Source organism: Eubalaena glacialis, chromosome 12 (genome assembly GCF_028564815.1).
Source record: "Eubalaena glacialis isolate mEubGla1 chromosome 12, mEubGla1.1.hap2.+ XY, whole genome shotgun sequence".
Lineage (NCBI taxonomy): Eukaryota > Metazoa > Chordata > Mammalia > Artiodactyla > Balaenidae > Eubalaena > Eubalaena glacialis.
Genome location: NC_083727.1, coordinates 72,247,483 through 72,274,519, shown reverse-complemented (window position 1 = coordinate 72,274,519; position 27,037 = coordinate 72,247,483). Strand labels below are relative to the sequence as shown.

Below are 27,037 nucleotides of genomic sequence, written 5' to 3'. Positions count from 1 at the left end.
AACTGTGTAGAGCATTTTCCTGATAAATTAAGTTATACGTCTTAGTCTGGTTAGTGTCATTGCCAAGTTTTAAGTTTGCTGTTTGGTTTTTTAAAAAGTATGAGAACTTTGGTTAAACATACTACATTTATGCCAATACTCTGTGTAACTGGGGGAAAAATAGAGGGAGGATGTGGTTTTGTAGGCTGCAAAACTCCACATGCCATATACAGTATACATATGTACCAAAGATAATTACAATCTCACCATGAGAAAGTCAGAAAAACTCAGTGAGCCTTCATTTTCTATTATATGTACATTTTACAAGCTACTGATAAGTTTCTTTTCATATTTCCTTCCAGAAAGAAAAGACAAGGAAAACGAAGAAAGAATATACATTAGCCAGATTCCAATGTAGTTTAACTTAAAGGCTTCATCAGACCATATGTGCAGACACTTGAGATGATGAGAGAGTTAAGCTTCCTAGGGTCCTAGAATCAAAGAAACTCTGCTGACCCCCACTGCTAAGCAGGTGCACTCCTTCCACGGGGGGCAACATCTGCCGATCCGTCATGGTCCCACTCGGTGAGGACCCCAAGAAACTTCCTTGGGAAGAAACAATTTTCTCAGGACTGGCAGCCAGTTTGGGGGATGTGGAGAAGTTATATCCATACAAGGCACAGGGGCTGTGTAACCTGAACGTGTTATAGGAACCCTGGTGTGTCTGGTTAGCAGCAAAGGCGTTGCTGGGGGGTGAAGGCATGATGTACTGGAGCTGGGGGGACATCCCAGAAATCTGCATGGATAAGCTGGTCTGTGGGCAGCTGAAGGTGTCCCCATCCGTGCCGCCCACGGACATGTTCACCGAGGCGCTGCCGCTCACACCCACGTAGGAGGGAGTCCTGGGCGGGGCGAAGGTCTCGCCCGTCTGATTGGTCAGCCTGTTGTAGGTCTCGGCCAAGGACGTGCTGTACCGGTTGAGGGTTAGGCTGGAGCGGGCGCACGCGGAGTAGTCAGCCGGCGCCAGACTACACAGCTGGCTGGTGTTGGGTCCCAGATGGAAGGCTGGAGACGAGCAAGGGGAGCCGGACAGAAGATGAGGGTGGGTGGCCGCAACGCCATTCCCAGAACCTTGGAGTAAGGTGGAGGAACCTGTATTTCCTACAAAAGAAATTGAAATGTAAAGAGCATCTTTTCCTTTCAATTGTGTACGCACGAGCTAGACGGACTTGTTACAAGGGGGGGTACAAAGACGAAAAGGAGATGGTCTCTGCTCTCAGGAATTGTAATTTAATTGAATTCAGACTGAAATATTTTAAACACAGATCCTCTCAATAGTTTCAAGGAAACTATCTCCCCAAGGAGTGATTTTTTTTTTTTTCCAGAAGATATTAGGACACTATCATATAGAATTTTCACATTTTCTCCCTCAATTAGCTTTCTCAAAGTTTTCTCATTTTTTAATAATAAACACTACAAATACTGACTTTCCTGGCAACTTTAGAAAATATAAATTTCATCTTACTCTGTATCTTGTTCCAAAAGTTCCATCACCTCACTTCTACCCAACTTTTACTCTTTCTTTCAGCAGAGCTTCCTCTGGAGCAATATATTTTCTTGCAAGAAAAAAGAAGGAATTCAAAGAAAAGAGCCAAATTGGTCAAAGACACATCCTGCCTCAAACAAACTTGCAACTTCCCACTGCAAGCTTGTGTGCATCAATGACTGTACCACTCAGGGCTACTGAAATAAGGCAACGGTCTAGAACTTTATTTTTTTTTTATTGGAGTATAGTTGCTTTCCAATGTTGTGTTAGTTTCTGCTGTACAACGAAGTGAATCAGCTACATGTACACATATCTCATTTCCAAACAGACAATGGTTTGGTGAATCACATGCTAACACAAGAGCAGAGGTCCAGCAAATAAACAGTCCTGTGAAATAGAGAGGGGGGTTAACCCTGCATCCAATCAATAACAGTGGTGGCGGCTGACTCCCCGCTCTGGATTTGCTGACAGATTGATGTTTGCAACTTGACGGAACTTAGGGAGAGAAGAGAATTCCAGTGGGTTGGATAGGTTGTAAAACCTTCATTGCTGTAGTGACAGTGTTTTATATAGCTTCTCAAAATAATCTAAAAGCCCAATCTGCCCAATGATATTTATCTAAAACCCAGCCATGCTAAATTCTCAACGGTGTGCTGGGCAGGATCAGGCGTAAAATGCCTGAGTGCAGGAGTGGGCTGCGAGTCCTACCTACCAAGTAGAGAAGGAAGTGTCATCCCTTTCCGTGCTGCTCCCTCTGCGGAAACACCAGCCCTGTGCTTGTAGGAAATACTCAAAGGGGAGCTCAGGGAAGGTTGCCTCAGTGTGCCTGACCTTCTCATCATAAATACAAGAGAACGCTGCCTAGAGGCAATTCTGCTGAAGGAAGAGGAAGCTGGCAAGAAAGGGTGAACCGAGACCAGCACCCGGCAATTATCTGTGAAGTATGCCTGGTACCAGGGCCAACGAGTCTACCTCTAATTTTAAGAAGAGGTTTAGGGTAAAGTAAAGGTTATGAAATATATAAACAGACTAAAAATCCAAGACTTAACCTTTGACCACACCGGCCATTTTCCTGGCCCATCCCCATACCAGACAGAAAAGAGAGGGATCCTGTAATGGGAGGATGTTGGTAATGAGGTCGCCATTACAGAGGACAAGCAATGACGTGTGCATTTTTTCAGTGCCTGAGCATCTAGGCAGGACCTGGCTGTATACATGACCCAGGAGACACTTTTTTTTTTTTTCGTTTTTTGTTTTTAAGACTTTTTTTGATGTGGACCATTTTTAAAGTCTTTATTGAATTTGTTACACTATTGCTTCTGTTTTATGTTTTGGTATTTTGGCCGGGAGGCATGTGGGATCTTAGCTCCCAGACCAGGGATCGAACCTGCACCCCCTGCATTGGAAGGTGAAGTCTTAACCACTGGACCACCAGAGAAGTCCCTGACCCAGGAGACTTTGTGATTTACCTTGCTTGGGAATTCCAGGGATATCTTCAAAGGTGAGGGTCCGTAGTGAAGGTCTCCAGAATGCATATGACTCCACAAGGGCTTCCAAACCCATTCTAAATGGAAGGGTCAGGATGGGGGTGAACACAAGAAGCCCAGTTAGGAGCATTTGGAGTTTGCACCCATAATAAGCAGCTCAGAAAACACCACTGGTGTTGACAGTGGCCCCCCACATTGGCAGGTGAGGAGCTTGGCACAAACAGAAAAAAAAAATGGTTCAGAGATGAGCTACCGTTCTGTCACCAGGAGCACAAGAGGATGGAAACCACCCAGGATGTCCCGTTAACGTTCTCAGAAAACTTAGCTGATCTCAGGGGATAAAGAGCTGTCCCCTCGTACTAGGAAGTTGGGGTGAAGAGAGTCCATCCTAGCTGCTGTGAGTCCAAGGCTTTGCTGTGATCTGGAGCTCATCCTCTCTCCCTGTTACACCACTCCCCCTCTGATGCGGAGAGCTCTGCCACAAAAGCACGCCCTGTAAAGAGGCATTTCTATCCATCATTCGGTGCCTCGGCAGCCAGCTGAGAAGAGCACTCATCCAAAGAAAACTGACTTCTCTCTCAGAGGCATGATCACCACACCCAGGGCAGCCAGGGTGGGCTCTGGGGAAGAGGGGGCAGCCCTGGCTTCTCAGCCCAGCCTGCAGGATGATCACAGGATGGTGATCTCACAGGGCGCTACAGTATACGGAGCTAGTATCAGCATCAGACATTATTTTAAAGCCCCTACATACACTTAATGAATGGACACTTAGAGAGACAGGATAACTTCATTATGGGCTACTTACATGGATATATGTATATTTTAAAACAAGGGTGACTACTCTGAATACATAATAAATGTATCTATCTCCTACCGTAAGTGATTCAGATATCACTTCCATCCATCAGATAACTAAGTCCTCCAGGTCATAGAAATGAGGCCCTTCACTCAACTAGCACATTCTCAAGGCCTCACCACTATTTCCTCAACCATCTCCGTGCTAAGCAATTTGTTAATCTAGGTAACATTGTGCTTTTCATGAAATATATAGCTCCACGGTAGGAAATGCCTGATTCCTGAGTGTCAAACAGCACACGAACATCTCTTGTGATTGTCAGATACAGTTTTATTTAATACAGATAATCTGTATTTAATGCTGATATTAAAGACAGGGTCCATCTTTAATAGCTTAGACTCCACGTGCTACTTTCCCTCCATCCCCAAGTCATGAGCTATGAGCTAAGACTAGAGAAAACCCCCCTCACAGAGTCACACCCCCTATACAACATGGCGAGAGCTCTCTAAAGACCCATGGTAAGTGACCTGTGCGTGCAGATAAAACCATCTTCCCCTGCTTGCCCTGGGCTGCCCTGAGCATGAAGGACAGAGTCTGGCTTCGGATGGAATCAGTGTGCCCCAGAGAGAGGACTGTTTTGCGGTAAGAACACTGGATTGGAGATCAGGAGAACTGGGCTGTGACTACAACCCACTAGCCTTGAGTAAATGTTTGAAGCTCCCTGGACTGCAGTTTCCCACACAGTGAGGATTGGAATACAAAGCTTTAAACCCTCTCCTAGCTCTAAAGTTGTTTACCACTAAGTGATTTTTTTCCAAACGAGACATGCTATCTGTGGCTGACTACAAACCAGATCCAAGACCACTCTACTCAGCAATATTTTATGTACATTAAAGTATTGATTGGGGAGAAGTTTGGCAGCCTGGTCAGTCCCAAAGCCCCACATAACCTGCAGGTTTCATTTAATACTCAACTTATGAATGCTGGGTGCTGTTTAGCTGATTACTCTGTTTTTAGCTTGTACTAATACTCAATTTTTATGACTTTCTAGAAACAAGCTTTTTTAAGCTAAAGAAGTTAGGACACAGTTTTGTATAAAGTGCTTTGTTAAACCACATAGATGAGTTTTCGTAATTGTAGTTTTAAATATTCAGGATACCAAAGTAATCCTGGAGTGATCTCAAGGGGAATTTACTAAGAGGTAATTCATGAGCATCTATGGTACCTAGAAATTTATTAGCTGCAGAGATGAGCATCAGTGCATTATTTGCTTTAGCAGTGTAAACTTTATGATGCTTCAAATACAAACCCACAGACCAAATTTTTAGGGAGAAGTTATTGATCCTCACATATATATAACCCTAAGCTTTAAAGGGATGCTCTGAAGGTGACAGATCTACATGTGATCTGATTTGGACCTATTGATATTTTTCTTGAAGCTGTTGTTTCACACTGCAAGTTCTAGAAAGGATTTCAGATATTTTGCAGGAAACAGTTATAAAATATTTATTAGCTGAATCTGGACTTTTTTTTAAAAAAAAAACCTTCATTTTCTCCAGTAATGGAGACTTTTCCCATCTAGTTAAAGAAAAGATAAAAGACACCTCCTGCAGGAGTGTAGCCAAGACGGTAATTTATACAAGATGCTTTTGAACAATTTCCACATTTTATCACCTCGCTAATTTATGCTATCAAATGGCCAAGTTTATTTAGTAAAATGGTTATGTTTTTCCTGAAGTATTTAAAGAGAAGAAATTTTTGTACCTTCCTGAGTAAAACATTTTATAGGGTCAACCCTAAGGCCTAACTGAAGAATGAAACTATTCTCAGCACATAAATTCTCCTTCACGTAACAAATGTCTTGCAGGAGAGCTTTTAAGGGCTGAAGCTACTGATTCCTATAAAATAGGCTGCAGAACCATAAATAGCCAGGAAGGTATAATTTTTAATTAAATTGTTTTATAAAGTTTAAAAAAATCACAAGTCCAAGTTTCTTTCTTGTCCTGCATAATTTGTTTATTTCATGTCTAGGGAAAAATAAAAACAGAATGTGTATTAAAAAGCAGTAACAACAGTGCAAGAAAACCGGGGGTATTAAAGAAATATTTTGAATTTTTTCTCATGGGCTTTTTTCTCTATTAATATATGAAAACATATCACCCCCTCCCCCAAGTCCTCAGCACCAACGCACCTTCCTGGTCTTACAAACTTTTTTTTTAAAGGAAAATAATACATAAGTTAGAAATCTTTAAAGCTGACCAAATTCTCTCTTTTCATTATGTGTCTTTTGCATTTATCAGTGGAAAATGTTAAAATCAGATTTTTTTAAAACTGGGAATACTTATTCATAGATATTTAGCATTCCAAAATGGGCACTGAAGAGCTTTTCTACGATAAGCAGGAGAAGTCATTTAAATGAGAAAAAAGTGAAACTATTCATTTCACTAACAAGAAAGCTATGTATAAGTTCAACATGTTTTTCCTATACTAAGATATTGTTTAAACATTTGGAGTAAAATAAAAATTTAAAATTTTAACAACCTTTAAAAAGTGTTAAAACATAATTTATTATTTTTTGCATGTCCATTAAAAACTTTAAAAGGTTTAGAGTCAGGCAATAAACAGTAGCAAGCACCATGGATGCCATGCTTATATACTCCTGAAACAGCCAAAGGGAAGAAAAAATTTCTATCAAACCTAGCATTTGACCTCATGGTACCAAACAAGAGACTTAGTGGTTTATTTTCACCAGTGCCTCTGAGTTTTTTTCACTGATCAAATTTTAAAAAACTAACGTCTTTTCATTGTGCTGACTTATCTAGAATTCTTCCTGAAACCTTGTAATATGTATCTTATCATCTCACTTCTACTTATAGGCTTATCCACTATGACTACTACCCAAAATACACCTTTAAAAATATGTTTAAAGTTATTGCTTCAAAAACGAACTGACAGTAACGTGCAACATGATAAATATAATGAACACTGCTGTATGTTATATAGGAAAGTTATTAAGAGAGGAAATCTTAAGAGTTCTCATCACAAGGAAAAAAATTGTTTTTTTACTTCTTTAATTTTGTATCTATATGAGATGATGGATTCACTAAATTCACTAAACTTATTGTGGTCATCATTTCATGATGTATGTAAGTCACATCATCATGCGGTACACCTTAAACTTAGGCATGCTGTATGTCAACTGCATCTCAATAAAAGTGGAAGAAACAAAAAATACTGCGTACAAGCCATGTGACCCCCCAATGTCAACAGCGGTGAGGTCTTTGCCAGAGCCATCCTATGGGAGAGCATGGACTTATTTCCTGGCTGTATAGTCTCAAGCCTAAATGCTGCCCTCCTGGAGTTTCAGTGAGTTTTAATAAATTTATTCTCTGCTTAAAAAAAAAAAAAGAACTGAAAGAAATGCAAGGGTTATAAATAGATAAATACTCTTCTGCTATAACCAAAACCACAAGAATATTCCATCAAAGTATTTGGCAAGGTAGAAAAGGAGTCATCCCAGGGGCTTCCTTCAGTCACCTTACCAGTGACCACCCCAGTTACTAGATTATTCAACTTTCAGAAACTCCTCTGAAAAGCAAAGTTAACCAGGAACTAATGCAACATAACAAAAGCCAAACAAAGTTTTTCTGCACATGGAAAGAGACATCTAAAATGACAGAATAATCTCAATACAGCAGACAATGTATAGTAGGAATACCTGCAAATCTTCCTACAGAGTGAAGCCCTGTTATTAGTCAGTCTTGTTGATCTGCTTGCGCTAAGTTAAAGGCTACTCCACTCTCATACATTTTAGCCCTCACATTGCATGGTGTTTAAATGAATCATTGCATATGAAGATGAAATCAAGTCTTTCTGCAAGCATTTGAGTTTATTCTGAGAAAAGGTCTCTGTCTACACTACCTTGCCCAGCTAATCAGCTGAAAGAACTAAAAGTCTGCACTGCTGCTTGATTGTTTTCTCTCTACAATTTTAAGTGAAATTGTTCCTAAAATAAGATAATCAGGGATTTTGACCTCATGTAGACACCGCCCATCAATACCAAGTTTTCAAGAAGTATTTCTGGAGTAAAGTGATAAAAAATATCTCAAATATTTTTTAAAAACACAGTGCTTTTAAAAACATTTAAGTCACAGTCTTACCCTGAAAGGGCATCTGGAGAACGTTAGTCTATTATTACTATCAACAGTTATTTTAGAAAATGTTGCACCGAACTGTATTGGGATAGAATCATATCAATAAATTCAAAAACTCTTGGCACACAGACTAGGGTGGTCTGCTTTTTGATAAAAAGTAATAGAGTAGAATTCATTATTGTACCTCTCCCACTTAGTACAAACACCATAAAACACGACACAGAAAAAATAAACAAGTGTGTGGCTGTCAGTAGAGCCAAGACAAATTTGGAAACCAAAGAACATCAGCTGTCTTGGCAGTGAGGAGTAGTCTCATATTCTAGTTGGAAATCTGAGTGAACAAGAATCTGTGTCCTATTTCGAAGACAGATCAATACATAGTTGTGACATCACTAAGCAAATTCTAAACCAAGAACAGATGCAGAGAGTATTTTGATTTGGGATATTAAAGCCCCTGGATCTTGAGGGGCAGGTTTCCACAAGGCCCCTTCAGAGGCAGCATGCACTGTACACCCTGAGAACTTCCGTTTTCACCCCAGCATTTCACATCAACATTAACCTTAGAAATGGGCAAAATGCCACACCCAAAATAAGTTACATCCAAGGCTCAATGATATTAGTAAATTTAAATCCTCATCAGAAGTGATTTCAAAACCATGTCAGTAAACTTAACTGTTTACTTTGTAATGGAAAATTCACAATAAAAAATCAAATATATTTATCACAGCCAGAATGTTTTTCACTAAGACTCACCTGTTACGCCCAGAGTCTCGGAAGCCTTTGGCAAAGGGATTCCTATCTATCTTCAGGCGAGTAATCTGCAGAGCAGAAAAAAAAATCACATCAAGTCTTATTATAAATGTCAAGGAAGGTTATTAAAAATGGAAATGATGGAAGAACTATAAGTAACTCCAAAATTAACTGTCAGAGGATGTACTGTGTTCTTCTTCCCTATTTCTCAGGTATTTTATTATATTAGTAGCAAAGCTACATGAAAATTTCAGAAATCATCTAGACATTCATTTGCTATGAAAAGGACATTCCCCCGCCTCTATTCAAGCTCTGTAATAAAGTTTGCTTTGCTTTTAATATCCCTGGAGAAGGAGATTCTGAATTGTCTGTTGATAATTTGCCCTTTGTTTGACAATCTCTCTAAACTAAAGTTCTTCCCTTTATTAACTCTGTGACATGTGTCTGTTTCTCTTGCAGTAGTGGTGATGGGGAACAGCTAATATCCAGCTTCTATTTAACAGCCATTTATACGCTCGAATGTTGTTAACCTTCTTCAGAAATAGGCAATATACATTCCTTTAACTTTGTCTCTCCTTGAATCATCTTTATGGCTCTCATCTCCTCTTTTATCTGTGGAGTCGTCGTGACCTGGTCAGAGCACTACAGTGAATGTCTAACCAGAGGTAACCATGACTTGAAGGTTCTAATGGGATTCAATCTTATATATGTAGGAGAAATAAATAATGGCTTCATTTTAACTACAGTTGTAATTTGTTGACTTACAACCAGATTTTTGCCCAGGAAGACCCCAAGATTTGAGGGAAACATTTTTGCAAGTGGTCTAATCCTCTCCATTAAAAACAACTTTTTTTAGTTATACCATCCTGAAATTGACAGTAATAAACAACATCCCATTTGTTTCTTACCAGATCTCCACTTTGCCCAAAGGAGTTAACAGCCTATTTTCTAAAAAGCACATCATGCTTTGTTTTCTGTGTTCCCTGGTTTAGTGGAATCTCCAAAGTTAATGAACATCCTTCTTTCTTATTGTGCCATTTTGGCCAAGGACAAATGAACACTGCTGGACGACACTAAGGCAAAGAAAGGCACCCTTGGAAAGTCGTCTGCAATCCCCCTGTATTATGCTGTGCATGCTCTCAACCATCTGCCAATCAGCCGTGCAACACCTGAGGTAGGTGTACTCCATATGCTACTGTCTTAGTTTGTGGATAAAACTACATTATAAATGAGATAATGTAAGAGTCTGCTAAGTAATTCACCATGTCTGCCACTCTGCCATTGAAAGAATTCTTTATAATTCATTATAGCTCAATTATCTGTTCATTTAAATCATGTTTAAAGAACATTTAATAACTTAAGTGTTCATTTAAAATACTATTTTAAAAAAGAGTACAGATTTATATAATGGTGCCTTGTCTAAATACAGGTTTATCACAATTACTATTATAATGATTTTTATTACTGACATCACATCTGTTGAGTGCATACCATGTATGCTGTAATATGAGTTTTGTGCATATTATTTTATTGAATTCTCATAGCAACTTAGATGTAGTTATTATCCCAATTTTATGTTTCTTTTATACTGGGTTAAGTTTCCTATGATCATAAGGTTAACTGGCCATAGAACTGGGCTAGCACCCCAGGCTTTAGAGCCCACGCCGGTAGCCACCATGCATGGGCTGCTTACCAATTTTCCAGAAGTTCTTCAAAATAGCAGCCAGGAAGTTTAAAAAAATGAACATGGTTTTTCATTATCAATTTTCTTTTCTTCTAATTTTTCCATCCTCTTAATTGATTTGTCAACATTTGTGAATTGGTGTTAGTCACCAACATGTACCAAAAGCCCACTGCAGCTCGTTTATTGTATCACAGAGGCTAGTAGAAAATACACTTTTAATACAGTTAATTGGGTGTGTTGGAGAGAGACTGACAGACAGACAGACAGACAGAGAAAAAAGATTGACTGGGTAACAAATGACTCTGCTCTTTTCTCCCCATGCATTATATATTTTTCCTTTAAAAAAAAAACTCATTTTCTACACCTGACATATTTTAAGAATATCTTCCTAATTATCTCCAGCCCTTTTAAAGGTTAATTTCATGTTCCCTCCCAAAAGCCTGTATAGAAGTGTGACAACGTGAGTATGAGAGGACAGGACAGCCTGGGCTGTGGGACAGGTGTCGCCACACGGACGAGAACAGATGAGCCTCTCAGCCCTAAAGGAGGACGCACAGGACAGGGTCCGAATCTCCTAAGAAGCTTTAAAACAACAGAAAACACAACAGAGAGTTTATAAAGCCTAAAATTGTTAACTGAGATGTATATAAATGTAAAGAGAAGTGGAAACCTGAAATAATTCTGCTGACCATTGAAATTTTAATAAAATCTACCACAGACCACATCAGCCTCAACTCCATCGCTATTTCTTATGAAAACTGGCCAGAATTGCATGGATCAAATAATTGCCTCAATTCAATTCTCCACCTGCTTGACAGCCTTAAAGAAGTACATATACTTACTCATATAGAAAAGATGTATTTCACTTCTCAAATTATTTCTAATTTTATGAGAGGATTACTCCACAATCGCTCATCTCTCGGACTATAAGTATATGCATCACCCTCTATCACAATTAAAGCATATCTTGAAAGAAATAGCCCTTTTGTATATATACTAAAATGACTGCATAGGATAAATGCTTCTGAAATATTTCCCATAATATATGGATGGTAGCTTTAAAATAAAGTGAGCTGTCAAATCCCATGCCCTGTGACACAACTCACTTTCATATCCTACATGTCTATTTCCTAGTCAATACACATGCTTTCTAATTTTAATTATGACATCAGGATTCAATGTCTCAAAATGGAAAGTAAACCTACACTGCCAATCATGAGACACACTCTGGTCTAAAGAAATCCTCACTAGAGTAGCTTTACATGGGGAATAATGGATAAATAATTGTTATTACAATACATATATATTCTGGATGTCATACATGGCAAATGCTTTATGAAAATTCATAACATTTAGATACAGTGAAAAGAAGAGCTAGCTTTCAATCTGTACATGAAATTAAAAGTCTAGAAAGATCCCAATTCTGAGAACAGTACCTGCTGATTCTGATAGGCGGTGACAGTGGTGAAAACAGTTTCTGGAAAGGAGAATGCCTTCACTCCCTCCCCAGATGGAACAGGCTTGATGGGAGAAAGATCATCCCCACAGTCTTTACGGATGACATGGACTCGTGGTTGGTATTTGTGCATAGAATGAAGAATAATCTATGTCAAGGAAAGAAAAGCCAAATTTGTCAGCAACTTCTGCCTTGACTAAATATTTAACACGTGCAAAACGAATCCCAGTTGGAAATAAAAATATCCAAGGCTCTGAAAGTGCCAATTTAATAAAGTATATCAAAATTGGACTGAGACTGCTAGGAAGCTGTTTGCAAAGTGTGCATAAAAATACAAACAAAAGAAAGTAATCACTATTTTGGCGGAACCCTGTGTATAACCATACGAATGTAACATCAAATTTTCTGTTTTTGAAAACACAAGAATAAATTCATAAGCCTTTTATTTATAATGAGCCTAATGGAACACAGAGCCCAAAACAATAAAACTAAAAATGAGATTGAAATGATTATTTGAATTCTACCACACCCATCCCCTAAAAATAAGTGTCTGCACACCAAGGTTTTCTTCAGAAACATTTTTCCCTTATTGGTGACCACAACATGTCTATTCAAGGGCAAAGGGATTTTAAGGATACCCCAGGGGTGTGACTTATGTGTGGCTCACAAAGTCTCTGGTTTGCCTGGAGAGCCCAGTGTCCGTGCTCCCATCATAACAAGGCTTTCAAAACCCAGATGCCTGGCAATGCAAAAGCTCTCAGACTCAGCTAGGGGAATCTGATGATATGGTTCAACTGCCTTCTGCCCAAAGACTCCACTTCTGAGAATTTATCCTAAGGAAATATTCCAAATCCAGAAAAGCGTTTCATATACAAAGATATGCGGCGCACCATTTATAACAGTGGAAAAACTATAAACCACTGACATGAGTAGATTGGTTAGGTAAATGAAAGTCCACACAGTGGGATACAGCATTATTCAGCCATTACTAACGCTTTTAGGACATTTTTAACCACATAATGAAATGCTTCTTTTTAAATCTTAAATTAGAATAAAGGATCCAAGTTGGTTTTCAACTTACCGTAACTACATAAAAGTAGACAGTAAAAAGGACCCATACAAAGATATGAAGAGTGGTCACAGCTCTGGATGATGGAATTCTGCGTGAATGTTTTCTTCTTCTTTATATGTTTTATACTGTCAAGCTTGAGGAGGTGGGGTAAAGAAATAGCCCTAACCCTCTATGCCTACTTTCTGGAGATCAACTCGGTGCTTTGTGACCACCTAGAGGGGTGTGATAGGGAGGGTGGGAGGGAGACGCAAGAGGGAGGGGATATGGGTATATATGTATACATTTAGCTGATTCACTTTGTTATGCAGCAGAAACTAACACAACATTGTAAAGCAATTATACTCCAATAAAGATGTTAATAAATAAATAAATAAATACAATGTGTGATTCTGGATTGGAACCCAGACAGGAAAAAACATTACTAAAAAGACATTATTGTGACAGCTGGAAAATTTTGAATATGGACTGTGTATTAAAAATAGTATATGTCAATGATTAAAAAAAAAAGAAAGAAATAGACCTATCCCATGGGATTTTCTATTTGCTGCCAGGAATCCAAATTAAGGTATTTGCTAATGAGTTTAGTTAATGAATCTATATCTTTCCTGAACTATACAATTTGAATTCAGGTTTTGAGGAGTTAGGAGTTTGGAGAAATGCTTAAACAAAGGTCTGGGAAAAACACAGTGGTTGGTTGACCTGCCTCATGTTTTTCAGGATGTGCGCAGTTTAATAAGCCAAATTCAGAATCACTGGTCAGCCCAAACACAAATAGCCCTCTACCTGTAGAGTGTGTTTGCTGCCCCAAAAGGATGTCTTTACACTCTGTTATTAACCAACAGTTTTGGGGTTTTTTAAACCCTAAAATTTTCTTTCTATCAGTGGAGGAAATGCCTGGATAGCAGATCTAATGATGATACCCACCAGACGTTCTTGATGGAACGACAGCATGAGTCTGAGGAAAGGACAAGAGGGGACAATAGCCTTCATCATCACCCAGGGACACACAACGCAAATCAGCAACCTCTGGAAAAGTCTTTTTCCAGGTTTAAAAAAGGACAGAATTTCAACTAACTCATTCATGGCTCACAAAATCAGTTTCAAGTGTTGCAACTGGAAATTTTTTAAATAAGTAAAATTAGAAAATAAAGCAGAAAAATAGAGTGTGCTGCTTGTAGTAAGGATAGGTACTGTTTTCCAAAACATTGTCTGTTTTCTGTGTGTGTGTGTGTGTGTGTGTATACTAAGTCTAACATGAAATGTATGTCTGGCTGTGAGTCAGGTAAAAAGTATGAAAAAGCAAGATTTAATTCTAATGATTCGCAAATTCCAGAGCAGACGAAAAATTGGAAAAAGCCACTTTACATTAAACAAACAAAAATAAAGTGCATAGCCAAGAAGACGAGAGTGAACTGGCTTGTAGTGAAGGAAACAAAAATTCATTTGGGTTTCTGTTTACTAGTCAATGAAAAGTGGGTTCTTGTTTTATGAAGTCTTTGTTCTCTCAAGCAGATTTCTCTATATAGCTATATACACTTTAATTTCATTTATTTGTTTATATCCTTACGGAATCTCCAAAATGACTTAAGGTGGGGTATACTGGGGTAGGGGACAGAAATAGCTGAGGCATGCCTATATTTGCACATTAAAGGGTAACTGCCAATAGTAACCTGAAAATTATTCAAGAAAAATAATATACTTTCAATATGATCTATAGGAATGTAGTATATCCCTGTAAATTTTAAGAGAACGCTAAACGAGCCCTAGTTATTCTCATAAAATAGCATTATTTGCTTTTTAATGAACTATCAAAGTTATAATGACAAGTGTTCAAGAATATTTTGCTTATTTAATAGAACAAGTAGAACGAGGAGAGCCACTGGCCTTATAAACAAGGAGACCACAATGATAATGCCCATTTCTGAAACTCAAGTAATTATATCTGATCTGCATGTTCCACGCTCTCTGTTCTGTTCAGATGGAGGATGTTTTTTTCTTTGGGGCATTACCTAGTAGCACAGATAGTCATATGGACCTCTGTCCATAAACACGGGGTGTTTTCCCATGTGAAGGTTAATACAGTTTTTTCCCACATTAAAGATACTAGGTTTGAGTCAAAAGAAGCACGATGTTACGTATTTCTGATCTGATGGGCCTAAAGTGCCTGTAGTTTGACAGATACACCACCTGTCCCTTACAAAACAGCTCAATAGGGAAACACTACTTGCTGGCTCTGGAAATTTTCTACATGACCTAAATGCCAGTGTTGGAACAAGTCAAGCAAAGGACCAAGAAGGAGAAGATAACAAAAACCTGGCTCCCTGCATTTTTGGTGATACCAGATGTGGACTTGCTTTCAATGGTAGGGGTCAGGGTAGTTACACAGGGTCGCAAGCTCCATAGCAAAGTGGCCTGGGTTTTGTTTCAAGTGTGACGTTGTGTATGAAGCACTCCTTACAAATATGGACTTTCAAATTCATCAGCTCATTTGAGTCACTCAGAATTCTCTGGTTCCAATATAACCCATGAGAGAACCAAGGCCCAGAGAGTCAAAGTTTTTTGCTTATGAACCTTAGACCTCTGAGCCATGGCAAGTTCCTTCCATCAGGGAGATCTAGCAATCTCCCCTGTGACCTCTTGCTTCCCCATCTGATTCTCGAGCAGAAATGGGAAGAGGGTGAGGACAAACTCAGAGCTAGGGTGACTGTATCAGTGAATCCTCAGCAGCTGGAAGAACAGACCCTCCGACAAGTTTCCTGGCTGTGGACGCCTGACTGTGCTTCCTTCCAAAGTACACCAGCACTGTGGGTACAAGTCCTGCCCCGGTTTAAGGTGCACCATTACCTGTCAAATGTCTTCTAATTGTGCAGAGAAATGTTCACCTAAATGTTTCCCTCCAGACAGCAAATTCCAAGTGAAACATGCACATGATGAGAAGGAAATACCCCACCCAAGCATGCTGACCATCTGCCCCCAGGTAACCCAAGGACCAGTCTTGGTTTGTATACAATCCAAGACAAAGCTGACTATGGTCTCCCCAAAGGGCAAGTAGGGATTATAAAGTCTTCACAACATTCAAGATTAGCTGTGGAGAGTGAAGTAAGTCAGAAAGAGAAAAACAAATACCATATGTTAACACATATATATGGAATCTAAAAAAAAAAAAAAATGGTCTGAAGAACCTAGAGGCAGGACAGGAATAAAGACGCAGACGTAGAGAATGGACTTGAGGACACGGGGAGGGGGAAGGGTAAGCTGGGACGAAGTGAGAGAGTGGCATGAACATATATACACTACCAAATGTAAAATAGATAGCTAGTGGGAAGCAGCTGCATAGCACAGGGAGATCAGCTCGGTGCTTTGTGGCCACCTAGAGGGGTGGGATAGGGAGGGTGGGAGGGAGACACAAGAGGGAGGAGATATGGGGATATATGTATATGTATAGCTTTGTCATAAAGCAGAAACTAACACACCATTGTAAAGCAATTATACACCAATAAAGATGTTAAAAAGACATACATGTGTAGTCCTAAAAATTATAAGATTAATTTTTCTTAACTTTAATAAAAAGTTGACATGCTAAACAGAAAAAAAAAAAAAGATTAGCTGTGGAGTGGTGGGACGTTTCTACATCTCTAGATTCTCACCAATATTCCTCTCTAAACAATTTTTGGTGTTTGGAAAGATGAAAAATCACTTTGGGGAAAATCACAATGGCACATAATCTCATGTTTTGTGCTGCCCTAGGTCCACTCACAGCCCCGTGACAATTTGTTTCCTCCAATCTCTCTGTGTTTAATAAAAGTCCCAGGTCTACATGGAGTTCTCAAGTCACCATGTTGAACACTTGTACATCTTTAGCAGAATAAAACTGGGAACTGAGAGGACAAAAAGTAGGAAACTAATTTAGAAAGCAAATTAGAAAATTACCTCGCATTTGAATCTACAGCTTGATTGGTTACAGATTAGTGTCACTTCCTTTAGAATTAGGGGGCGGGGAGGCTCAACTGTATGAGGGCAGAGAGGTGAGAGTCCCTGAGAGGTCTCTGCATCAGGAAAGGGACTGCTGAATTAGTCCCATCACAATGGTACTGCTGTCTTCTCAGACGCTGAATCACATCAGCAATAGAATAAGAAATGACTTCCTAATCTCTAATCTAACCTTATTTAGGGTCATCAACTGAGCAAAGAAACACAACAGACACCTTCTTCACGGAGCCTTCCCAATCTCTCCTGGCTGGAACAATGTGGCAGCTGCACTGCTCTGACATCACGATCACCTGTATGCCTGTCTTCTCTCCCCATCTAGGCTAGAAGATCACTGAAGGCAGAGACTATGGCTTCTTATTTCTTACTACATTTTACAAAGTCTTCGAAACTTTGTTTTTAAATAAAGAACAGAAAAGAGCATTTTCCCTCCTACCTTCTCCTCTAGTATCAAGCAATACGTACATTTTTACTATTTGCAAAGGCAATTTCCTTGCTTCCAACATGCACAGGTACATATTATTCTCTCCCTATTCCCTGCGCACACTAATTACTTTTCTTTATTAAAGTATTACATCCTGTCACAACCTTAAAAGAATTTTACTGGAAGATGACACACTTCTATAGATTTTGTCTGTTTTCTGCTATGTTTTTATTTTTTTTAAGAGTGAAATGTTATAATTATTTAGGTATAAACAATTGTGGCTCAAGTTGCAATCTATTCTTTTGTATTTTAAACAAATGCTGTGTGATAATTAACGTTATATGTCAACTTGGCTAGACCATGGTACTTAGATGTTCGGCCAAACACCAGTCTGGATGTCATTGTGAAGGTACTTTTCAGTTGAGATTAACATTTAAATCAGTAGAGTAAAGCAGATACCCCCCATAATGTGGGTGGGCCTTACCCAATCAGTTGAAAGACTTAAGAGAAAAAAGGTGGAGGTCCCCTGAGGAAGAGGAAATTCTGCTTCCAAACTGCCTCGAGGCTCAAGCTGCAACATCAGCTCTTCCCTGGGTCTTCAGCCTGCCCACCCACCCTGCAAATTTCACACCTACCAGCCGCCACATTTGTGTGAGCCAGTTCCCTAAAATAAATCCCTCCTCTATCTCTATCTCTATTTCTATCTATATCTATATATATATCTATAACTATATCTATATAGTCTATTGGTTCTGTTTCTCTAGAGAATGCTGTTTTAAATAAAGTCTAGTGAAATTATGAAGTTAAAATCAGATAGATGGATAAATTACTAGATCTATATCTAATTTTGTAGATATGGTAGATATTAGATATAAAGCCAGTAATTTGATCTGAAAGAATTTGAATTATAGAATGACTATATTTATTTAAATTATTTAAAGGAGTTTGTCCCTTATATATGACAGTGTATAGTTTTTAGACCCACTTATCTCTTTAAAAGATATATTCTCAAACTATAGAACTCAGAAAAGCAGGGTATGTTTAAGCTTTGAAAACAGGTAACACTTAGTGCCATTTATTTTTAAAATTTTTACTGTAAAAAAAATTAAAGACTCCTCAATGGATGCACTGGCAAAATTTCATAGTTGGCTCCCTCAATGAGACAGAAGAAACTAGTGTTCTTTCATTGAAATCAAATGAAAAATAACTGTTACAACCTGACTGTGTATATACAGAAAAAAAAGAAGAGAAGCAAAGTAATGCACTAAAGTACAGGGCATGAAGTTGGATTCAGAAATAAACTGTACACTGTTACTTTTCTGATTCTGGTTTAGAATATGAAAGGCAACAAATAAACAAAAGCACTGGCAGTTTGAGAGAGATGAGTCTTAAAAATCCAGATGCTGCATCTGTACCACAATGAAATTTGTACTTGAATGTCTTCATTAAGGTCAATTTGCTTAAGATATTATCTAGCATCTTACAAATCACATCCTGTCATCGCTGTATTACTAGCTTATGACACTTTGCATTTTCGTTTGAAAAGATTGGCCCATAAATATGCTATATTCATGTCACCCCTTTGAGAAATGAACTAGTTGGTACTCCTTTTATGTACGATATATGCTCTTAAAAAGGCATTTCGATCCTGCTTCATTCAAAACCCTCTCAAATAACAGAAACCTAATAGAAATGCTAGCATTGAGTGGAAATCAGCATGTATCCAGAGTTACTTATTTATTAAAATAATAAGGGTAGTCTTGCCTAGGAACAATACTGTGTAAAAATTAATAAGGTGTTAAAAATGACTATATTATTGAAATGGCTGGCTTTAGCATATATATCATTTTTCAGCAGTTTTAAGACAAAAAGGAATTATTACAACGTATTTGACACCTTAGATGTCATTACAAAACAATTGGGAGCTTGCAGGTGGAACATGCAAACAGCATAAGCCTGGGCCGTTATTGAGAAGCATGAGCTTCTGCTGGAGAAAGAACTGGATGCAGGCAGGACACAATAAATTATTATCACTGTTCACCCAACTGCCAAGAATTCATATTCAGAGTATAATAATTGGCACCTCAAGGGATTTCAAACAAATGTTTTGGCTAAAAATGGCTGCCTGAGGTTCTTCCATTCCAATACAAATGCAATATCTAGTTTTCCCTATTAAATGCTTCATAGAATACTCCGGCCACAGGCATAATCTCTGATGCAACTATAACCTAGATTTTGCACAGACTGTGCTCAGGCTAGTCAACCAGGAGAGGAATTTCATGATCTTAGAAAAGTTCATTTCCGTCAGGCAGGCACAGTACAGATACGGCCCATGCCATCCAATGGAGGCAACTTAGGGAGGCCATGTACTCACGTGGCCTTGGTCATCCAGTTCGTTGTTGGTGAGCTTCAGCTTGTCGAAACTGATCACTTGTCTCATCCAAGTCTCCCCTGAGGCAGGCGAGTCCGGATGAATGTACACCCGGGGTGGCACAGGGGAATCAGCGTTGCCCGCCACCATCCATTTAGAGCTGTGGTAAACATACCTAGAAGACAATGACAAGGCTCAGTTTGTGAACTGTTGCTTTCTTGGAATTTCCAACTCAGTAGACTCAGACAAAATGTGCACCCTTTAAAAAGTCTAAAATTCGACGATTTGCTCTTTACATTCAATGCATATAAAATAAGAACTCAAGCACTTTTTTAAAACTCTCTGAAGCAGTGGTAACCTACTGACCACTCAAAGCGGTATGTTAAGGATTTAGTGAAAAATATGCACACTATTCGCACCATAAATGCAAGTATTTTAATTTGGATGAATCACACTTAAACACATTAGACATTCTGTCTGTATTCTGATGTTTTCCATTTTTCATCTGGATGTTCAATTGACATGAAGAAACTATTAAGTTGTCAATCTCCCCTTTAAGGAAATCTCAAAAATACTTGAGAGTTATATCTTAAAGTGTCCCACTTTCTTTATCGCTTCCCATTTTAGGCTTATGTTCAAACTGATGAGATAGATGGTAGAAAGGCAAGAAGAAATTGTCAGAACTTTCAGTAAATTTATTTTCATAGGGAAAAAAGTTCCATCTATTATCATTTATAATTATTTTTTCTAACTCTATTACACTATAAACTGAGGATATTCCGTTCAATTTTAAGTTTGTAAAATCATAAAACATAGGCCTTTATCTCCTATATTTCTCTTTTTTTTTGACTATTGTAAGAAAATTCTTTAAATTTTTTATACCACTAATTAAAATACACATCAAACTTTAAAAATTATGATATATGTAATTAACATTACCTTTCTAAGAGACAAAATATCTTATTCTATTTGTTTGTGTATGTCAGCTATATTGACTCTGTAAAAATAATCATTTAAATAACAATGTTTCAAGTAGTATATAAGACAATAATGTTTAATCTTATATTCAGACCATCATTTATTAATGTTAATTTAAAATACACTAATTCGAAAACTAGAAACTAGTATATTGATGATTGACTTAGAAAAGGGTAGAAAATGAAATTATATACTTGGATGGTTTTCTTCCATTTGTTTTAAAATATGGCATACAATTTAAAGCAACAATTTACAAATAGTCTCAGAGAATTCTACCAGTTTATTGGCAAATTTCTTTTTAAAATAGCATGAAACATTTTCATAATATCTCCAGTGAGGCTCACTGTTTCAATATGGTCACACATTTCATTCTCTATTGAGTTCAATATGCCTTCTATTCTTTAATTCCTTTTCTTGGGAAAAAATACATTATCACAAAATTAATAAAAACAATTCCCCTTAATTGATATAATGCAATTTCAATAAATAAGCTCCTAAATGCATGGCCTTTTATGAATATTAATTTTACATTCTAATAAATCACAATCACCTTTCATTTCACCAAATACCATTCTTTGATAGCAGAGAATAAGCCAAAAATATTTGTTTCTACCATTGTTGAAAAAGTTGGAAAATAAAATGCAAATCTTAGAAATGCAAGAAAAGCAGCACAATGGATATAGAGCTATTGCCAAAATAAATAGAGTAATATGCTCTGTCAAAACCTTGAAAAAGTATGCATATTGAATAGTTCAAAAATCCACACCCACTAAGAGAATAAATGCTACATGTTACATATTCTTTGTGAAACATTCTCAACACAAATGCTAAAAACAATTTTTTTCTTGAGAAGCAATATAAGTGAAAGCAAATTTATGTTTTATAATTTGATCTTTTATAATATGGCATCTTAATACTAATACTTGAAATTTTTCTTGCTTTATGTGGGAATAATAAGGATCAGTTAAGTAAAATAAACCATCCAAAATATATGGAAGAGATTTGGAGAAAGAAATAGAAGACAAACTTAAAAGAAAAAGGAATAATTTCTAAGCTCATTAGAAGTACATTGTCTTCCTAAGCGCAAAACCCAAATTAGAATATGGATTTTAAACCAAGTATATTTAAAGAATAAACTTCAATGCCTTCTAGCTTCTATCATGTAGTAGATAATTTTAGCAAAGCTCCCTAATGAATTATTTAATTAAAATAAGGGATACAACTTATACACAAAACACAAATAATAAAACTGTCCTTTTTATTACCCATATTTTTAGTATTCCATATGTGCCTGTACTAATTAAATCTGTACACTTTTTTTTAAAATCTGTACACTTTTGACACCATAAACCTGTTTCAAAAAAGCGACTCCCTAAATCTTAAAGAGTAATAAAAACCAAATCTGATTTCATTTAAAAACTTACTAAATGCTCTAGCTGTTTATTTAAAGCAGCATCTTCCGATTTTCCACTCAGAATTTCCTTTTTTAAATGTTAGCATTTTTTTAAAAACATCTTTATTGGAGTATAATTGCTTTACAATGGTGTGTTAGTTTCTGCTTTATAACAAAGTGAATCAGTTCAGCTCCTCAGGGAAATAAAAAGAATTGCCATTGACGACTATTGATTTGCTTACTTGCAGAAGGAAAAGCAAAGGTTGGTTTGATACTGAAGAAAGTATCTTTTCCAACTTTACTTGATATCTAGATAAATATATTCTCTCAAAATCCAAACACTACAAAACTTTAAAAAAATTACTGTGTTAACTACCAGCCAAAAATACAACAGTACGGTAACAAATTCATTGCCAGCTTAAAGATGTCTTAATATAGTAATGAATTGAGATTTTTTTTTCTAAATTGTAAAAAGTCTTCAATAATTTTCTCAAATTAAAGGGAAAAAAGCCTGTGAAGAGTTATGATTTTGTATGTAACACAATAAAGGGAATTTATTTAAATGTCCAAAAATTTGCGAAGAAAATGGAACAATTTGTTAACTATTATGTATATCTACAAACTTGACTCAACATTTCGTCTCAAAATCCTAATCAAAATGTGAATCAACATTAAAGTCACATTTAGTTTAGCAACACTAAACTGACCCCTTATTAAAATTCCTCAACACTTAAAGACATTTCTGTATCTACTAAAAGCAAAACAAATTTTTTTTTCACATTTATTGCAAGAGAAGGCACCATCTAGACTACTGGAAGTGACAGGGTTTGGATTATGGATGTGATAATTCTACAGGCTTCTGGAAACAAATATCATAATCAGCACAGATTAAATAGGTTTATCCTGTAAAATCCCAGCGTTTTCTTATCCTCTGTACCCATCTGATCACTGTACCTGTATCTTTTGTTGTCCACTGGCACAATATCCATGGCAATGTAATATTGCCGGTGAGGATCTAATCCTGATATCTTCACTCTCATTGCTGGAAACATGCGCCTATGTATAAGGGAGGGGAGGAAAGACAGTTTGGGTTCTGTTTTTGTTTATGATTACGCTTGGAGAATGAATAAGCAAAGAAAACTCTCGAATCTGTATTTTTCACATGGAAAAACTTATAACATTCACTTTGGTAATGTAATTCAAAGAATCTGAACACAGGACGTATCAAAACTGAGTCATTTAAATGTAATTTATTGTACCCTGTACCTGCATTCCATGTTTACTGAAATGTCAGTATAGCTAAAAGCAAAAAAGAAAAATTGTACACTGAAGAAATAATGGCACAGAAAGCACTTTATTTTTTAAACAAAAACCGGTAAGCAGATTGACTTTAATAATACAAATAATAAAGTGTTCCAAATGGTAGAAATAGAAAATTTGAATTTCTGAAAGTGATAAAATATATTATAATGTGAAATTTTAAAACGGTTATAAAAAAAAGCACAAGGAGCCAATGTGCCATGCCATAACCAAACAATATGTTCTTTATTGAGACAGGACTTCCTGTCTGCAGCATGGTAAAGGTGAAGTGCAAAAGTTGCTCTAAATTTGAAAGGTATAGTAAAACTTCTTTATTGAAAGCAGAAACTAAACACAGTGTATATTTACCAAATCATTCCTTCCCCCACCATACCCTGAAAATACTTTCTTATTTAACCACACTTACTCAAAACGTTGCTAATTAAAACAAATGAAAATCCACATTTCTCTTGGCTTCCCAGAGATGCATATAAAAGGAGATGCTAAAATAAACGCACCTATCTTTTAAAAAGGGCAGAGTAGTAAGGAATACAACAGCAAATTATTGTATATAAAAAAACAAATAAAGCAGTTCTCTTTAAAAAAAAAACAAAAAACTTTCATCTAATGATTTATGTCTAGGACCCTTCCAGTTAATCTAATTTTTGCTAATTTAACCTTATAACACAAATTTTAGTACTGTTATTTACCAGAAATGTTTCCTATAACAATAAAGCCATTAAAAACCACTTCCAGAGAAAAGAAAGTCCATTATTCCTAACTAGGCATGAGAACAGTTTAATACGCTGGCTGTTTTAGTGTTATTTCAGTGCACCTGTAAGATAAAGAGTAAAGGTCTTTAACTACATCCTTTATAAGACAACTGTTGCTTTGTGCTGTTGAAGACTGAATTTGGATCATTAATAAAAAGCTCTGTGAAAATGTAGAAGGTAGCATATGGATTCAATAAAATATGTTTTTGTAATTTCTAATAAGTTTGGATACTTTTATGCTATCCAGGTTTTTGCCATGTGTACTCCCTGAAAGAGTTGTGTGTGCTTTTTAAAGTTTCTTTTAAGGAAGATAGTATTCACCGATTTCACTGCACTAAATGAACTGAAAACTTTAAAACGCAAATATTTCTGTCCCTCCCTCACATTAACATGATCTGTGCAACAAATCAATTTATTTTACTAACTGACGGATGTGCAAATTTCACACTTTCAAAAAAATAGATATAACTTACAAATTTTTTTGGTATTCCTCAGCAAATTTAGGCTAATTTGTTGGATTTCATTTAGAAAAAAAAAGTAACCACGTAACTGAATCTATAAAAAGAATGGTTTTTTAAAAATCGGGGCAATTGTTTTTGCAGGGATTAAGCATGTATTACTGGTGATTCCACTAATTTTCATCCTAATCTAATATCAAAATAGCATAACACATCACATTCTCATACTGCCAGCAAATCTTTTGATAAAGAACCAACTAGAAGTTTCGAATCTAAAAAAGCAAATGATAGTTTGCTAAAGAGTAAACTGCGTTTTTTTAAAAACGAGAGGGGTGGATAATCTGTTCCTTAATTTCAGAAACATAACTAAAGCCTAAATAAATGCCTGAACAGATATTAAGTATGATCACGAATCTATAGCTACCCTGCATGCGGATTATCAACAGTAACCGTTACCGCCTCCGCGGCGACAGTGATTTTCTCCTTAGCATCCAACGAGAGGACGGCCAGGCTGTGCCCCTCGCCGACTGCACTCCGGGTTAGGTAGGCAAAGCCAGTCTCAAAAATGAACCACTACCCGGGGCCTTGTCTGCAGAAACTGCTAACGAGAGACCCCACCGCTCTGGCTGGTCCTTCTTCCCAACCCACCAAGAGGTGGGGTGAGGCCAGAGCCGGGGCCGTTCGCGCCAGCGTGCCCTTTACCTGCCGGCCTTGGTGATGATCATCTCCGTGCCGATCTCGTGAAAGCGCTTCCAGAGCTCAGCTCCCTGCAGATCCACCCGCGGGGCCTGCGGCGACGGCAGCGGGGTCCCGGGCCGGGCCAGGGCGGGCACCGGGGACCCCTTCGGGGAGTCTCCTGGGGATGCCAGTGGGGAAGCGCCCTGCAGGAAGCCGTCCTCACAGCCTCCTGGGCAGCAAAGGGCAGAGAGGGGTAACCGGTGAGGGCTCGAAATGGGAAGCCTGGTGGGGAGATGAACCCCCGAGGGCGGCTGGGGAGAGGAAAAGGACCGCGAGGAAAGGGGAAGCTTTCTTGCCATCCGGTCCTTACAACAAACAGGCCCATGGGTGGGTAAATACTCGCTCCGCCAGCCAAAGGGACGGACACCCGACGCTCAAGGAGGGCCCTCTCGGCCCCCAAGTCTCAAGTCCCGCAGAGGCGTGCGGCCAGCGTCCACCCCACCCTCCCTGCTTCCGCCCGGTCAAGGCCCCAAAATAAGTTTTGTGCCGAAGCCGGAGTCTGGGATGCATGCCCAACGGAGCCTGAGATGGGTTCCCGAGTCCAGATCCGCAGTGCAGGCCCCGACACACCCCACGCCATGGAGAGCACGGAGCAAAAGCGCCTGGCGCCCCGGCTCCTGGTCCCAAGCGCTTGGGCCTCCCTTCGCAATAGGCGTCCGAGGCGCCTTGCTCCGGGCCCGGCCGGAGGCATCCTCTAGAAAACTCTTCAAACACCGCTCTCGCCAAACTCCCCGGCCGCCCGGAGCTTCTTAGCAAAGCAGCAGCGGGAAGAGAAGAGCACGAAAAACAAGCCCACGATCGCCGTCGGCCTTGGCAGCGGGAATCAAGAGAGGAAGGCAAGGAAACCTCTCAGCTACCCCCTCGGGAAACCACGTTTGCAAATACGCCGCCCTCTTCCTGGTTTGCCCAAACCGTTTAGGCATTCGTTTCGGTTTCGGGGGGTGGGGGTATGCCGTCGCTCCCCCCACTCACATGCTTTTAAAAGTTAGGAAAGAAAAAAGAGCACCCAGGGGCTGGAAGCCCAAGGGAGGCAGATGCGGAAAGCACAGATCTGCACCGCCCAGCGCCGCAAACTTCAGCTGCTGAGGGCGCGGCGTGAGTGGGCGGCGGCGGCAGCAGCAGCCTGAGAAGCCAGGCTGAAAGCGGCATTTTACTGTCTGGAGGGTGACCCGAGTTGCGCGGCGAGAGAGTCCAGGGCAGCGCGAGCTTTGCGCCCTGACACCTAGGCTAGCGCGCTGATGGCTGAGTTGCCCCGGGCGCACAGGGACACCGCGCGCGCGCACGCCCACAACTCGCAGTAGTTCAGGTTCTCCGCGGCGGTACTGGCCCGCGGGACCGGGAGAGGACGTCTAAGGAAGAAGTTAGGCGGGAAGGGGCCGACTCACCCGCGGCTCCGCGGGAGCCGCAGCTCCGCTCCAGGTCTGCGCAGCTCCGGATGGGCCCGGATGCCGCCCCAGCCGGCGGCGAGAGCGCAGTGCCTTCGTCTCCCTCAGAGGAGCCCTTTTCTCCGGCGCCGCCGCCGCGGCTGCAGCCTCCGTCATCTAAGGCCCCGGCCGCCTCCTCCGCGCCCAGCTTTCGCCTCTTCTTCTGAAGCTGTTGCTGCTTCTCGGCGCCGATCAGTGCCTCCACGGAGAAGGCGTGCGCCTTAAGGCTTAGCATGCTGCACGGCGAGCCCCTCCGCTTCTCGGCCAT

General features: G+C 39.1%; 1 protein-coding gene across 1 annotated transcript; it reads right to left on the bottom strand.

Annotated features, from left to right (window-relative positions):
- Window positions 1–386: 386 nt before the first annotated feature.
- TBX18 (T-box transcription factor 18) lies at window positions 387–27,037 on the bottom strand. Its single transcript, XM_061207338.1, has 8 exons — window positions 26,731–27,037; window positions 25,310–25,514; window positions 23,032–23,133; window positions 19,710–19,881; window positions 11,833–12,000; window positions 8,716–8,780; window positions 2,995–3,089; window positions 387–1,140 (listed from the first exon to the last, which is right to left on the bottom strand). The coding sequence occupies exons 1-8, from the start codon at window positions 27,035–27,037 to the stop codon at window positions 416–418; spliced, it is 1,839 nt and encodes a 612-aa protein (XP_061063321.1). The 3' UTR covers window positions 387–415.

Bases quoted from the DNA above. Each gene is read 5' to 3' on its own strand.
- TBX18 (XM_061207338.1), bottom strand. From the start codon at position 27,037: ATGGCCGAGAAGCGGAGGGGCTCGCCGTGCAGCATGCTAAGCCTTAAG. The intron at 25,515-26,730 runs GTGAGTCGGCCC...TTTGCTGCCCAG, and splicing joins CGGCTCCCGCGGAGCCGCGG to GAGGCTGTGAGGACGGCTTC. The intron at 23,134-25,309 runs GTAAAGGGCACG...CCTTATACATAG, and splicing joins ATCATCACCAAGGCCGGCAG to GCGCATGTTTCCAGCAATGA.